The sequence below is a fragment of the Clavelina lepadiformis genome, chromosome 6 (assembly GCF_947623445.1).
Source record: "Clavelina lepadiformis chromosome 6, kaClaLepa1.1, whole genome shotgun sequence".
Taxonomy (NCBI): domain Eukaryota; kingdom Metazoa; phylum Chordata; class Ascidiacea; order Aplousobranchia; family Clavelinidae; genus Clavelina; species Clavelina lepadiformis.
Window position 1 is genome coordinate 5,293,219 of NC_135245.1, and position 13,171 is coordinate 5,306,389.

At 34.4% G+C, this 13,171-nt stretch overlaps 1 protein-coding gene across 4 annotated transcripts; it reads left to right on the forward strand.

Annotated features, from left to right (window-relative positions):
- Positions 1 to 324: 324 nt before the first annotated feature.
- LOC143461837 (cytochrome P450 4F1-like) lies at positions 325 to 12,069 on the forward strand. 4 transcript variants are annotated; one of them, XR_013118096.1, is made up of 14 exons: positions 325 to 633; positions 771 to 918; positions 1,174 to 1,306; positions 1,460 to 1,618; positions 1,816 to 1,975; positions 2,412 to 2,540; positions 2,623 to 2,710; positions 2,804 to 2,906; positions 3,720 to 3,936; positions 5,088 to 5,170; positions 5,370 to 7,361; positions 7,572 to 7,782; positions 8,381 to 8,595; positions 8,728 to 8,867. XR_013118096.1 is itself a non-coding variant. In XM_076959735.1 (13 exons), exons 3-13 carry the CDS (start codon positions 8,431 to 8,433, stop codon positions 11,959 to 11,961), a joined length of 1,557 nt encoding a protein of 518 aa, XP_076815850.1. In that variant the 5' UTR covers positions 5,548 to 7,361; positions 7,572 to 7,782; positions 8,381 to 8,430; the 3' UTR covers positions 11,962 to 12,069. The 4 variants fall into 4 exon arrangements, 1 of the variants encoding a protein (XP_076815850.1); XR_013118094.1 differs by having other exon boundaries at positions 2,623 to 2,906; XM_076959735.1 differs by lacking the exons at positions 325 to 633; positions 771 to 918; positions 1,174 to 1,306; ... (5 more) ...; positions 3,720 to 3,936; positions 5,088 to 5,170 and adding exons at positions 9,117 to 9,249; positions 9,358 to 9,516; positions 10,146 to 10,305; ... (4 more) ...; positions 11,520 to 11,602; positions 11,793 to 12,069 and having other exon boundaries at positions 5,548 to 7,361; positions 8,728 to 8,875.
- Positions 12,070 to 13,171: the final 1,102 nt, after the last annotated feature.

Sequence of the window (13,171 nt, forward strand, 5' to 3'; positions counted from 1 at the left end):
ATGTTTGTTGTGTAATACTTCATACAAGTAGTACTACAATCAGTACAATGAAACATTATTTGTCATAAGGCTAACCTAACCTAAGTACATTTTAACAGCTTACTATTTACCTAGCTGTAATTAATTTGAGTTTTTGGCCAGGTGCAAACAGTATGGTAATACTGTTAACAATAACCTACAACTTTGTAACAATGGCATAATTCCAAGCAGAGGTAGCCAATGAAACTTGTAGTCATGTAGTGTCATATGTTCCATCAGAAAACTATATTTCCTGGAAATGTTAGCCTACCCATATGCTGCGTATAGTTTAGTAAGAAACTTTTGTCCGTTACCAGCAGTTAGCAAATGGAAATCAAGCAATCTATGAATGTTCGTGATATAGCTGCAGATTATACTTTCATACAGGGAAAAAGTTTAATTTAACAATTAAACTGTACGAATTAGAGCTATATACTGGTTAATTTTGCAATGCTACTTTCCGCACTTGTACTGGCACTGATTGCGGCTCTTGTTTTGGCATACTTTGCATGGAGTATTGCTGCTCTATTATTTAAGAATTATCAAAATGCAAAGAGCCTAGACGCAATTGCAAAAGGCCCAAAAAGGCATTGGTTTTTTGGGCATATCGGTCAGGTAAGTGGTTTTGTAGCATTACTGTTAATCTTTATCGGGTGGCATCTAATGTTTTCCCATTGAGAATTATTTATAAACTTTCAACAATCAGCGAGACGTTTCAAATATTACAGCAGGCTATAAAATTCATTTTACAGCTTGGTAAATCGAACGAAGAAAGGTTACTAATACTCCCCAAGCTATCGCTTAGCTTTCCAACAATGTTCAACATTTGGAGAGGTCCAGCATTTTCTGCACTCTTATGTCAGCACCCGGATCCGGCAAAGTCTTTTTTTTCCAGTGGAGGTTTTTAAGTTAATATTATTGTGTAATTTAACTTCTTTGCCTTTGAAAATGTTGGTTATGTAATGTCTGTGTTTTCAGATTACATAAAGTGCTAAAATTTTGTAACTTACTCTGTTCCTTTTGAGAGAATATGAGACTGACACTTCGGAAAATCTCTTACAAATTACAATGCATTTGAAATTCTGCAATGTGTTATGCTGCATATTTTATTCATTAAACTGTCTTTCGGAAAACCACATTGTTAAATTTTAATAGCTCCTAAAGATGACTTTGGATACCGCTTTTTAAAGCCTTGGCTGGGCGATGGATTGCTGATCAGTAAAGGAAAGAAATGGCAAAGAAATCGTCATCTGCTTACACCTGCGTTTCACTTTAGTATTTTAAAACCGTACGTACCGCAAGAATGACTTGTATCATAACTATGTAGTATTTATAACGTTTTTAGAGCCACATGGGATCAAAACTAAAGTTAAAGATTTTGAAGATAAATTAGTTTCGTATGAAACTTTTGAATGCATTTGTTTTTAACTTTTTTGCTCAGGTATTCCGAGATATACAACCAGTCATGTCATGTGATGTTGGATAAGTGGGCCAGTTCCGTTGGGAAACCTCTTGAAATTCATACTCCTGTAAGTTTAATGGCGTTGGATACGATGATACAATGCGCAATGTCGACAAAAACAGACTGTCAAAACACCAGGTAGATCTGTAACTAAAGTAGAATGGGGAATAGTCTGCAATAACAACTAGAAAACATTCGTTCTTTTGCATATATCAGGCTATACTGTTTAAGGTATAGAAGATTTCAAAACAAAATATTAATGTTTTTCGACGATAACAATTCAATCAATAAGCTTACAAACAAGCAATAAATTAATGCTCACTCAATATATTAAGAGGTCAGCATCCTTACATTAAAGCAATTCGGGAACTGGGCGAATTAATAGCAGAAAGATCACAAAATCCGTTTTATTATTCCGACTGGATCTATTTCTTAAGCCCGTCAGGACGTAGATTTTCCAAGGCAGCTGATACAGTTCACAAACAAGCAGAAGAGGTAGGCATGAGATGTGGATATTTGTGTTGCGAAAAACATGCTATTTTACAGTAAATAATGAAAAACATTTTACTTTTTGGTAAAACAAGCCATATGCTATACATATATATATAAATATAAGCCTAAAAGTACATATACTTTTTGTTAAGATCCGTTTGAACAACCATATAGCCTGTAAGTTATATTTCCATCTATTTCATGTTTGATGGTGGCACAACCGTGTTAGCCTCCATATAAATAATTACCGCCATGGAATTAGCATCTCAAAGGTTAAGTTTTGTTTACATGCACTATAAAATGTTATGTCACTGATTCAGTTAAGTATTGATAACTAAAAGTTAACCATGGGGTGCCACCGAATTCTGCTATTCCTTAAAATCGTCTAACTACAAGGCATATTTCACGGATTTGAAATGTTTTACCTTCGTGGTTTTAGATAATTGCGAAACGAAGGAAAACTATAGAAAAAAAGTGCGACACGTCAAAATATGAAAACGTTGAAATCATCAAGCAATATGGAGAGAAAAACCTTCTTGATTTCTTGGACATTCTGCTTCAGACGAAGGTATTGCTCAAATAGATGGTAGCATAACATGGCTTCGTAAATGTGCATAAGCCACACTGCTGTAAACACGATTATACTTTAGGACGATGAAGGCAAGGGATTGTCTGATGCCGAAATCCGGGATGAAGTTGACACGTTCCTCTTTGAAGGACATGATACAACTGCAAGTGGTACAGTAAAATGTGATGTTTGTTGGTTCCAATACACATTTAGAAGTAATAATAATAATATATACTGCATATCAGTAACTGCGTATGATATAGGTATGTCGTGGGCTCTGTATAACCTGGCGAAATATCCTGAGTTTCAAGAGAAATGTCGCAAAGAAGTCATGGCCGTCATTAGTGGAAAAGATAATGTTGAATGGCAAGTATACGTTACAGCTTACAGGCTATACACTATACAGTGTAAAAGTTAGCATCAATTAAAAAATAACAAACACTTTAAAGTTTGCTTGTTCTCTCAAACTTTTGCTTCATATTGAATATACGCTCTACAGTCTACACTCTACAGCAGGGCTTCCCAAACTGGGGGTCGCGACCCCGCAAGGGGTCGCGTAACGAACGTCGGGGGTCGCAGAGCGTATACCAATTTTACACGAAGTACAAAATACAATCAAAACAAAATATCGTTCCAGCCTAATCAACATTAAAACCGCCTTGAGACCAGCATTAGCAGATGTTGAGCCACGGCTGGACTTGCTTTGTAGCAGAAAGCAGTCGCACCAATCACACTGAATAAATGTGTGTGCTTTTTTTGTTTCCAGTGGCCTACATATGTGTAAAGTAGTAAGTAGGCTTTGAGTACTGGTTGCTTGAATTCAGTCTTTGCATCTCAATAAATGTCACTAATGACAAAGGTATATTTCGCACTGCTAATCAATTTAAACGTGAAGGGTCGCGGAAAACTTCAGAAGTTTGAAAGGGGTCGCGAGCAAAAAAGTTTGGGAAGCCCTGCTCTACAGTATACCTTTAGTCGGAAACTTAGATTTAAATTTTGTTTATTTCCCGATGACGTCGTATGGTCGGGCTCGGCTCGAGTTCTCACGAAGGTTTTAAGTCAAAGCTTGGGTTCTCACCAACGCAAGCTGTTTGCTTATTTCCACAAACCTATAGGCAAAGATTAACAGATTAACTTTCATTTATATACCTTAAGTTTTTGTTTTGAATTTTCGAGCAGGAATGATCTTCAGAAATTTCCATACTTAACGAAGTTTATTAAAGAAAGTCTGCGCTTATATCCACCGGTAGTGGCTGTAGGTCGAAGATTGGAAAATCCTTTGACAATGCGAAGCAAATTGTTCAAATCAAAAGATGTTGTAATACCCAAGAATTCAAATTTGATATTCAGTATTTTTGGGCTCCATAGAAGTGAAAACGTTTGGAAAAATCCAACTGTAAGAAATAGGTTATAACTAGGGCCATTTTTATTTTGACCTAAAAAAATTTTTTTTTACTTTATTTTTATCAAATTTTGACTTTATTTTGACCTAACGAAATTGCTTATTTGTAGAGGCCACAGTTCTTCCTCCAGTTACCCAAACATAATATTTTGTCGATTTCAGACCCAAACGTAATATTTTGTCGAAAAGTCAAGGTGTTTTATGGATTATAAAAAGTGCGTCGTGTTTTTTGGCGATAGATTTAGGTAGCTTGTGTTATTTTGTTCTTGTGAAAAGGGCACTTTGCCTCGATTTTCTCCGCATGGTAAATTCTAATAAACAGCAAATTAAACAGGGAATGCTTGTTGTTGCTCCAATCCAGCTTGATGGCGTTTACTTTTCCTGTGGCTTTCAACAAAATACTTTTTATCGCACTTCACTATAACCTCGCAAAAATTGCACCTTAAAAATCACCCCCGGGAGTTGCATTAAATTCATCAGAAAAATCTCGACAAATCTGTCTAACTTTTGCTGAAGACGATTTAGCTTGCTTAGGCATTTTTGTATTACAGAATGTCAGTAGGCTATTCCTAAAATCCAAACTGTTGATCTTCGAAAATACCACGTTTATGAAGAGAAAGTGTTTTATAAGAATTATTTAAATACGTAACAATGAATAAACAATGGACAATATGCGATAAAAGTTACTGCTCATCCAAGTGGGCATTGTGACTTATTTCCTGCTTTTATGGGTTATTATGGTTTAATTATGTCGCAGTTCCTGATTTACAATGCTTCCACGAGGATTTTTACAAGAATTACTCTCAAGAAACACAAAAACTTTGTAAAAAGCCATATTTTGACAAATTTTGACTTTATTGAAAATTTTGACTTTATTTTGACCTATAAACTTCTTAGAAACAATCCCCTAGGTGCCGAAAACAACTTTATTCTTTGATTCATGGTCAGACGAGGTCCTTAAAAATTTTTGACTTTATTGACTTTTGCGGGCCCTAGTTATAACAATATAACAAAGGAGTATTAGTTAGCGTATGTGCAGGTATTACTTATATCAAGTTTGATTAAGTATACGATACTCGTAAATAAAGTATTAGATAAATCATCAACGTTTACTTAAGTAACTACATGATATTTCAATTTCGTAGATTTTTGATCCTGAGCGATTTTCCAAAGAGGAGTGCGCACAACGAGACACTTACGCTTATCTTCCATTTTCAGCTGGCGGCAGGTATATATACTGCAAAGAAACTGAAGTTGAAACCGTGTGTTACCCTATTTATATCTCATAGTCTCCTTTATTACACACTATAAAAGTAAAATAAAAAATAAGGTTTTCTTTATATCATGTATAGTATATATATGCATTGAACTAAACGAATTAGTTTGAATGCACGAGCGATAACATGCCAAATCAACAATATACATAGGAACTGTATTGGACAAAACTTCGCAATGAATGAAATGAAAACTGTGCTGGCGCAAACCCTGAAAAGATACCAACTCTATTTAGATGAAGAAACTCCAACACCAATACTACATACCAGATTGATTTTGCAAAGCAAAGATGGAATTTTTGTTAAAATTAGGCCATTTTAAAACAACTTTGAGAAGTTCACTTCAACATTTTAATTTATATAAGCTGCTGCTCTTAACTTTTTGCAAAAGCTGTCTGTTTCATTTCTAATATGTATATATGTAATTTTCAAGAATGGACTATTTCAGAAGTAGTGAAATTTTATGCTAGTTAAAGAAATAAACAAGAAAAGAAGGGCATACTTGTGTTTTAGACAATATAAAAATTTGTAATTTTTTGCTTCAGGTAACTTCCTTATAGGCATGTAATTCTCTCTGCTGCTTTTTTATTCATGTTTACTAGTTTTCTTTACAAGATCATTTTCATTTTTTTCTCCACGGCTGAATATATTTAAAGAACAACACAGAAACTGAATTGGTAAAAAAAACTTTTCTATAAATAGCATATATACAAGCACCAAACAGTGTTCATACAAATATTAAAACGATATTGCTCGGATGAAGAAACAACGATACGCTTTTTAGCATTTTCAACCATATTTCGTAGAGCTATAGTTACATAGAATTGAAAACAGTGCGTTTGTAAGATAATTTTCGATATTGTAAACGTTAAATGTTCGATATTTTTTTTATATGTTTGAAATCAGCAACTCTTTTCGAAGGCATGCTTCTGTAAATTCTAAAGTAATTTAAAAGATCTTCAAAAAGTAGCTGGAATTAATCAGTTTTGAAAAATAGAATTTTAAAAGTTACGTCTGCATATTTCTATCATAGAAGTTTCATTCACACACAAAAAAAGGTTTTGTGTAAAGTGCTTGCATAGAAAACTTTGTAGTTTGATATATACAAAATTTTACAACTCAATCTTTATCATTATATACAAAAAAATATCTACAGGCTAAAGCTATGCTGATATGTGTTCCACTTTTGCAATGCTCAACCGGCTTGACAACATCTTTTAGAAAAATTTTTTTTTGTATTTTGTTTTACAATTCTGTCGTTTATCGGAAAAATGAAAGCTTATTAACAGATACCTTTAATGAACTTTCAAATATAGGAATACATTTCACCGTATTTTCATCGTTAATGTATTCGTGCCTTTAAGCGATTGTTTTTTGTCGTAATTGAATTATTGTCACCAACCCTTTTCACATGACGTGTAAGCGAGTTCCGTGCCGTGTAGTAACAGAACTTCAACGGTGAACACGTTTTAAAAATTGAACTCAATGCAACCAAGCATCAAAGCAAGTAAAATGTTTTTCTCGCCCTTGACACGCTTCGGTTGACCAACCTCGATTCGTTTTAAGCTCGCTCATGTGAAAAGAGTTACTGGTACACTTTTGTTATGCGTAAAGTGCCATTAAATTACAGTAGCTTTATATAGCTTTAAAAACTGCTATCATGTGATATATGCTGGGTATATGACCGCAGACACGGTAAAAGTAAACAATTATCGTTTCCAAAAGCTAAATGTTATGTTTAGCGCACGTGACTCTATGCACCACTGCTAATAAGATAAAAATGATGCAAATATTGACTTTGTTGTAATAATACCTAGCTATTTGATCTAAACTGCAAGGCCTGTAGTGCGCTATAGCTTATTTTGCAAAAATGTCATTAGCGAAATGACGTGAGCTCTGTTGAACAAAGTGCAATCTTTTATCACAAAAATAAACCAATTTTCATTATAAAGTGCTAATTTACAATTGTTTTTATTAACGTTTTACTTGAGAATGTTCAGAACTGAAGTGGTAAATAGCCTTGTAAAGTTTATTGAGCAGTTTTTAATATTCAAATCGTCTCGTTTTACTAGATGGAGATAGTATGTAAGAAGGCCCTTTCAAGGATATGGTAATACTTTACAGACAAGCAAGTGAGAAGTAGAGGTACGTTTTGGCAAGGAAAACTTCAAATTTATCGATATTGATTAGTGCAGTAATACTTTTCTGCTGATGTCTGTATGGATACGTGCTGACGCTTAGAATCTACAGATATCGTAGGTAATGGTAGGTGCTGCGCGTGTCTCCCAACATATCAACGGTAATGGGTTACATCAGTGTATATTTAACCACTAACCATTATATTGTTATTTTTAGATTATAGCTGTGTAGACGTCACAAGAGATTGTCGTTTAAGCCCACTGAAAGTTGAAATTATAAAAAATTTTTGGTTGGCGAATTTCAATTTCGAAGCACATTGTTGCTTTTCCTCATACGGAAAGTTTCAAAACATATCATTACCATACACAGATTTCAGTTGTACACCAGATTGTCTACTGAAAAGATTAATTTATCTGACTTCTGTTAAGTAAGTTTAGCTTTCATAGCCGCACTAATTGTAATCAGCAGTATTATTACTATATTTCATGCACGTTTTTGTCTCATGTATTGCAAGTTTTATCAGATTTCCCGTACATTATATGACACCGTATTATCAACTATACCAGTTATGTCCAACCCGCGGGCTGCATGCTGCCCTTTTAAAGGTTTTGTTCGATCCTAGTGTTGGTATCATTGTATATGTAAAGTGTATGTGTATGAAATAGGCATGAAAGTGTGCCATTGATCATTATTTTATTCATATACAAATTGCTTGCGCGTTAGAATGTTCGTTATTGTGCGTGTTGTTAGTGCTGTAGGCCTACTTGTGTGGTTAGTAGTGTAAGTAAGTTATTCGTGGTGGCAATGTGCGGCCCGAATTGAACTAATGTCGTTATGTTTTGCCCACTGCGGTATTACGATTGGACATAGCTGAACTATACAGTACTGTAGCACTTTTTGTTCTTACCTAGCCAACGACCAAAAGTATGTGAATGAATAGGCTATGCTATAGGAATGTGAATGCATGAGCTTTTCTGTAATACGCCACAGGTCTTTTACATTTTTGTTGAACATTATTGTTTCAGAAAAATTGTAAGATATTGATTGTTTAGTGCTCAAACTGTGTGCCATCGTAATGCTGCTCTCGGTGGTTCTGCTAGAAATTTTTGCGGCTGTTGTGACGCTTTGTTTCGCATTTAATATGCTAACACCACTGATTAAAAGTTATAAGAATGCAAAAAGTCTCGATGTAGTGGCAAAAGGTCCGAAGACGCACTGGTTCTTCGGACATGTTGGTCAGGTTAGTAGTCATGTGCATTACAGGTCACAGGTTATTGTCACACCAATAGCTGCTGCTCTATCTAAGAAATACAAAAGTTTTTTGTGACAAAATCCTTTCAACGGTTTTCTTACTGTACAACCCGTTTTGTAGTTTGGCAAAACAAGTCAAGAAAGATTGAAAAAGCTTACAGAGTTAGCGCAGAGCTTTCCCGCATTGTTCAATGTTTGGAGAGGACCGGCGTTTTCAGCAATTTTGATGTATCACCCGGATCCAGCAAGGTCCTTCGTTACCAGTGGAGGTTTTTAATATTTTATTTGTTTTCGTTAAAATACCAGCTAATACTGTACTAATTTTTATATGTCCATATATACGTATACGTGATCAGATTACGCAATGTAAAAAACATTATTTTTGTGCTAATATTGCGCAATTTTCGCAATAACCTCTTTAACGTGAGTCTAAACTTTTTGCATACTATAGGTGAAATTAGACATTTCGTTTGCTTTGTCTTGACTGGTTGTCTTCTAATGTTTTTATAGCCCCTAAAGATGACTTTGCATATCAATTTTTAAAGCCTTGGCTGGGCGATGGATTGCTGATCAGTAAAGGAAAGAAATGGCAAAGAAATCGTCATTTGCTTACACCTGCCTTTCACTTTAGTATTTTAAAACCGTACGTATTACGGTACTTAGAACTTTGATTCTGCAAGCAAGCCAAATGTGTAGTTTGTGTTGTTTGTAAGTACCGTCTTTCGAGCATAAGTATGGCTTTTTGCTACAGATATACCGAAATATACAATCAGTCCTGTCGAGTAATGTTGGATAAATGGGCCGACTGCGTCGGAAAACCGTTGGAGGTTCATGATCCAATCAGTTTGATGGCGTTGGATACGATGATACAATGCGCAATGTCGTCACGTACGAACTGCCAAAATGTAAAGTAAGAAATTGCGAAACTGGATAGTTTACATTCTTTCGGCAATCCTACAGTTTTTATGCCTTAGTAATAAACTAATATTTATGATATAAGTAAACTTGCTTGTTGTTTGAGCTGTTTTCAGCATAGTCCTTGAATGAGAAGTTTACCTGACCGAAATTAAACCAACTAAACAAGCCTGATGTCTTCTAGTCCTATGTACTGTACATATATATATATATACTATAGTCATAGTGCCTATAGTGCACTCTTTGCTCGCTTCCCTAAGAAATGCGGTCAACTACCTCAAACCTTTATAAAATCAGTATTTTTTTGTTATATGGACCGTGCAAAGTTACAAAATCATGCGGGAATAGATTTATAACCCACAAAATTTAAGCTACTATAGAATTACATCTGTTATAATAAAAGTTTTCACCGGTTAGTCGCTGGTGTTTTTTTACCAAACGACGAATGTTTTTTGAGAAATGGTGCTTATGTTTAGATTACAGTTCATTTTACCTCCGCGATTAGTTCATACGACATCTGCTGGGGCTATACTCTTCTTTTGATTTCCTATTTTTATATACAGTATTATTAATAATATTACTATTATACAATGCAACTTAAACAAAAACACCGATTGTTTTCAGAGGTAAACACCCGTACATTAAAGCAATTCGTGAGTTGGCTGAGTCTGTTGGACAAAGAACACAAAATCCTTTTTATTTTTTCGACTGGATTTATTTTTTAACCCCGGCTGGTCGTAGGTTTTCCAAAGCAGCAGATATAGTTCATAAACATGCAGAAACGGTATAAATTTTTATTAAATTTATAGCTTTTACAGTTGTTTTAATTTATAGCAAATATTAAAAACTGAAATGTGTTTAAGCCGAGAGTGGTTTTAATACCAGCCTATAGCCTATATGGGCTACACAGGCGTATACGTCAAACTCTGTGCACATAGAAGTGTTTTATTTAGCTTATTGTTTTAGATTATAGCTGAACGGCGAAAGGCTTTGGAAGACCTCAAAGCGTGCAAATCGAAATATGAAAATGTGAAAAACAATTGCCAGTATGGCGGAAAGAAGCTTATGGATTTTTTGGATATTCTGCTGCAGACGAGAGTATGACCAAGGCAGTTAAAGTTTTGTAAGCAACCAAAAGCCTGTATGAGTGTGAACATGACCACTGCACGCAATACATTTTAGGATGACCAGGGCCAAGGATTGTCTGATGCTGAAATTAGGGATGAAGTTGACACGTTTTTATTTGAAGGGCACGATACAACTGCCAGTGGTAAACATAGAATCGGAATTGATATTTGTTGAAACTTAAGATTTGACTTTATATTGTGATTTATGCTTCTATAGGCATGGCTTGGGCTACGTACAACCTTGCTAAATATCCAGAATTTCAAAAGAAATGTCGCGAAGAAGTTATGTCCGTCATTGGTGAAAAGGAAAATGTAGAATGGTATAGTAAAACCTAATCAATAAAAAAATAAAAACATATACAATATAAACAATATAAATAAGTTACACGGATTTTTCAATTTTACATATATTGTAGCAAGTGTTTTTATAACTAAATGCAGAATTTGTTAAATTTTCTAACAGGGATGACCTTCAAAAGTTTCCGTACTTAACAAAGTTTATCAAAGAAAGTCTTCGCTTGTATCCACCCGTGGTGTTTATAGGACGAAAGCTGAATACTGCCTTGACGGTGCGAAGTGACGTTTTCAAAACAAAAGAAGTTGTCATTCCTGAAAATTCAAATTTGAGTTTTAATTTATTTTGCCTACACAGAAATGAACACATATGGAAAAATCCTACAGTAAGAATACTATTGCAAAGTTCTTGCTGAAACGTATGATAAATTCAAATGCATTATTCTTTGTAGTTTTTCTACCATGACTTTGGATGGTGTTTCTTTAATCATTGTCTATATACCAACATGACGAGACATTACAAAGATATAGAGCAAGCAGATATATAGGCTTGTACTTTGATTGGTCTCAATTTTAGATTTTTGATCCTGAACGATTTAGCCAAGAAGAATGTGCAAAACGAGATTCATACGCTTATCTTCCATTTTCAGCTGGTAGCAGGTAGGCTATTATCTTGAAGCTTTGCATTATTTGTATTTCTGATAAGATTATTTTTGTGTACGAGATCACCTTAAAAGTATTTACATTGTTTACACTAAAAAGCTTAGAAATAAAGAAAGAATTTGAATTTTTCATTATGATGATCGTATACAGTATTTTTGATTTACGCTAATATGTAAATCTGTTGCAGAAATTGTATTGGGCAAAACTTTGCAATGAATGAAATGAAAACAGTGCTGGCTCAGATATTGAAGAGATATGAACTCTATTTGGATGAAGAAACCCCAACGCCGATAGTAGAAACCAGAGTTATTCTGCAAAGCAAAGATGGGATTTACGTTAAAATTAAACCAATGTAAAATATTTTTAATCTAATCGGTATTAGGCCTACTCGGTCTTTTATGATTTCAATTGAAAGTTATGTTATCTCGAAAGGAAATCAACGAATAAAATCAATTTTAAATATATTTTCTCAAACTATTTTTTAACGTTACAGTAATATCCCGCTTAAGCTCGCACCCGTTTATGTTTGCATCCTGGTTAAGTTCGCAAAAATTTATTACAAAATCTAGATTCAGCTTTTTCAGTAGTTTATCATGTCATCAAAAACATGTCAATTTGTGATAAAAAAAAAGTTAAAAAATAGTTTCACTACAGTTCACAATTTATTAAACATATCATGAATCGTTAGTTGATGCATATTTGAACATATTATTTACAAACTGCGTCTGTTGTACATGCAAAAAAAATCAGCCTAACTTCAATTGAGGCATCCATCGTTAACTTTAGTCACGGCATCCATCAGTCTTGAATGGATACTGATTAGCGCCTTCAGTTTTGCTGATATATACATTACATAATAATACGTCTGTTGCATAGCTACTGTATTTACAACACCATATTTGCTAAATTCGCAGTTTGCACAAACTGCTCAGATTCAAGTCATCAACTTAACCGAGATCTTACTGTACAGACTTCCCAACTAGAAACTATAACAGTGTCTTAAAAGTATTTGGTTCCAGCATTTTATTGATACATATAGTAATGCATAAAGCTAAAAGCAAATGAAGGCTAAAACTCTTTTACATTTATGGGCGCGTAAGTTATGAATACTGGTGTCGTACAAAGTCTGTTTAATTTTGCGTCGTTGGTAAACAACAACATAGGTGTATAAACTATGTGACGGTTGTAAGAGTGGCAATGGAGTTCGATGTGTTTGGTGGCCATGTTGTTACAGACCTTATACTGTTACAGGGTCTTTGTATAGTTACTATAGGTTTATGGTACGTGCTGTGTTGCACCTATTAAACCATCAGTATTTTGTCATTTTTTTCTTCATTCAAAACTCAACTCGACAAACGATCTTAGGTTCAATTTATTGTTCAGTTAATTCATGAAGTGTTTCTTGTGATTATTCTTTATCAGATCCACAAATTGACCAAGTTACAATAGAATTTGCAATGGACAAAACATAGTTAGCTTCTTTATTGAGAACACAAATTTGGGACGTAACCTTATATAAAAAAGAGTGCAATAAAATCCTCAGAGTTAATTTGAAATAGCCTGAAC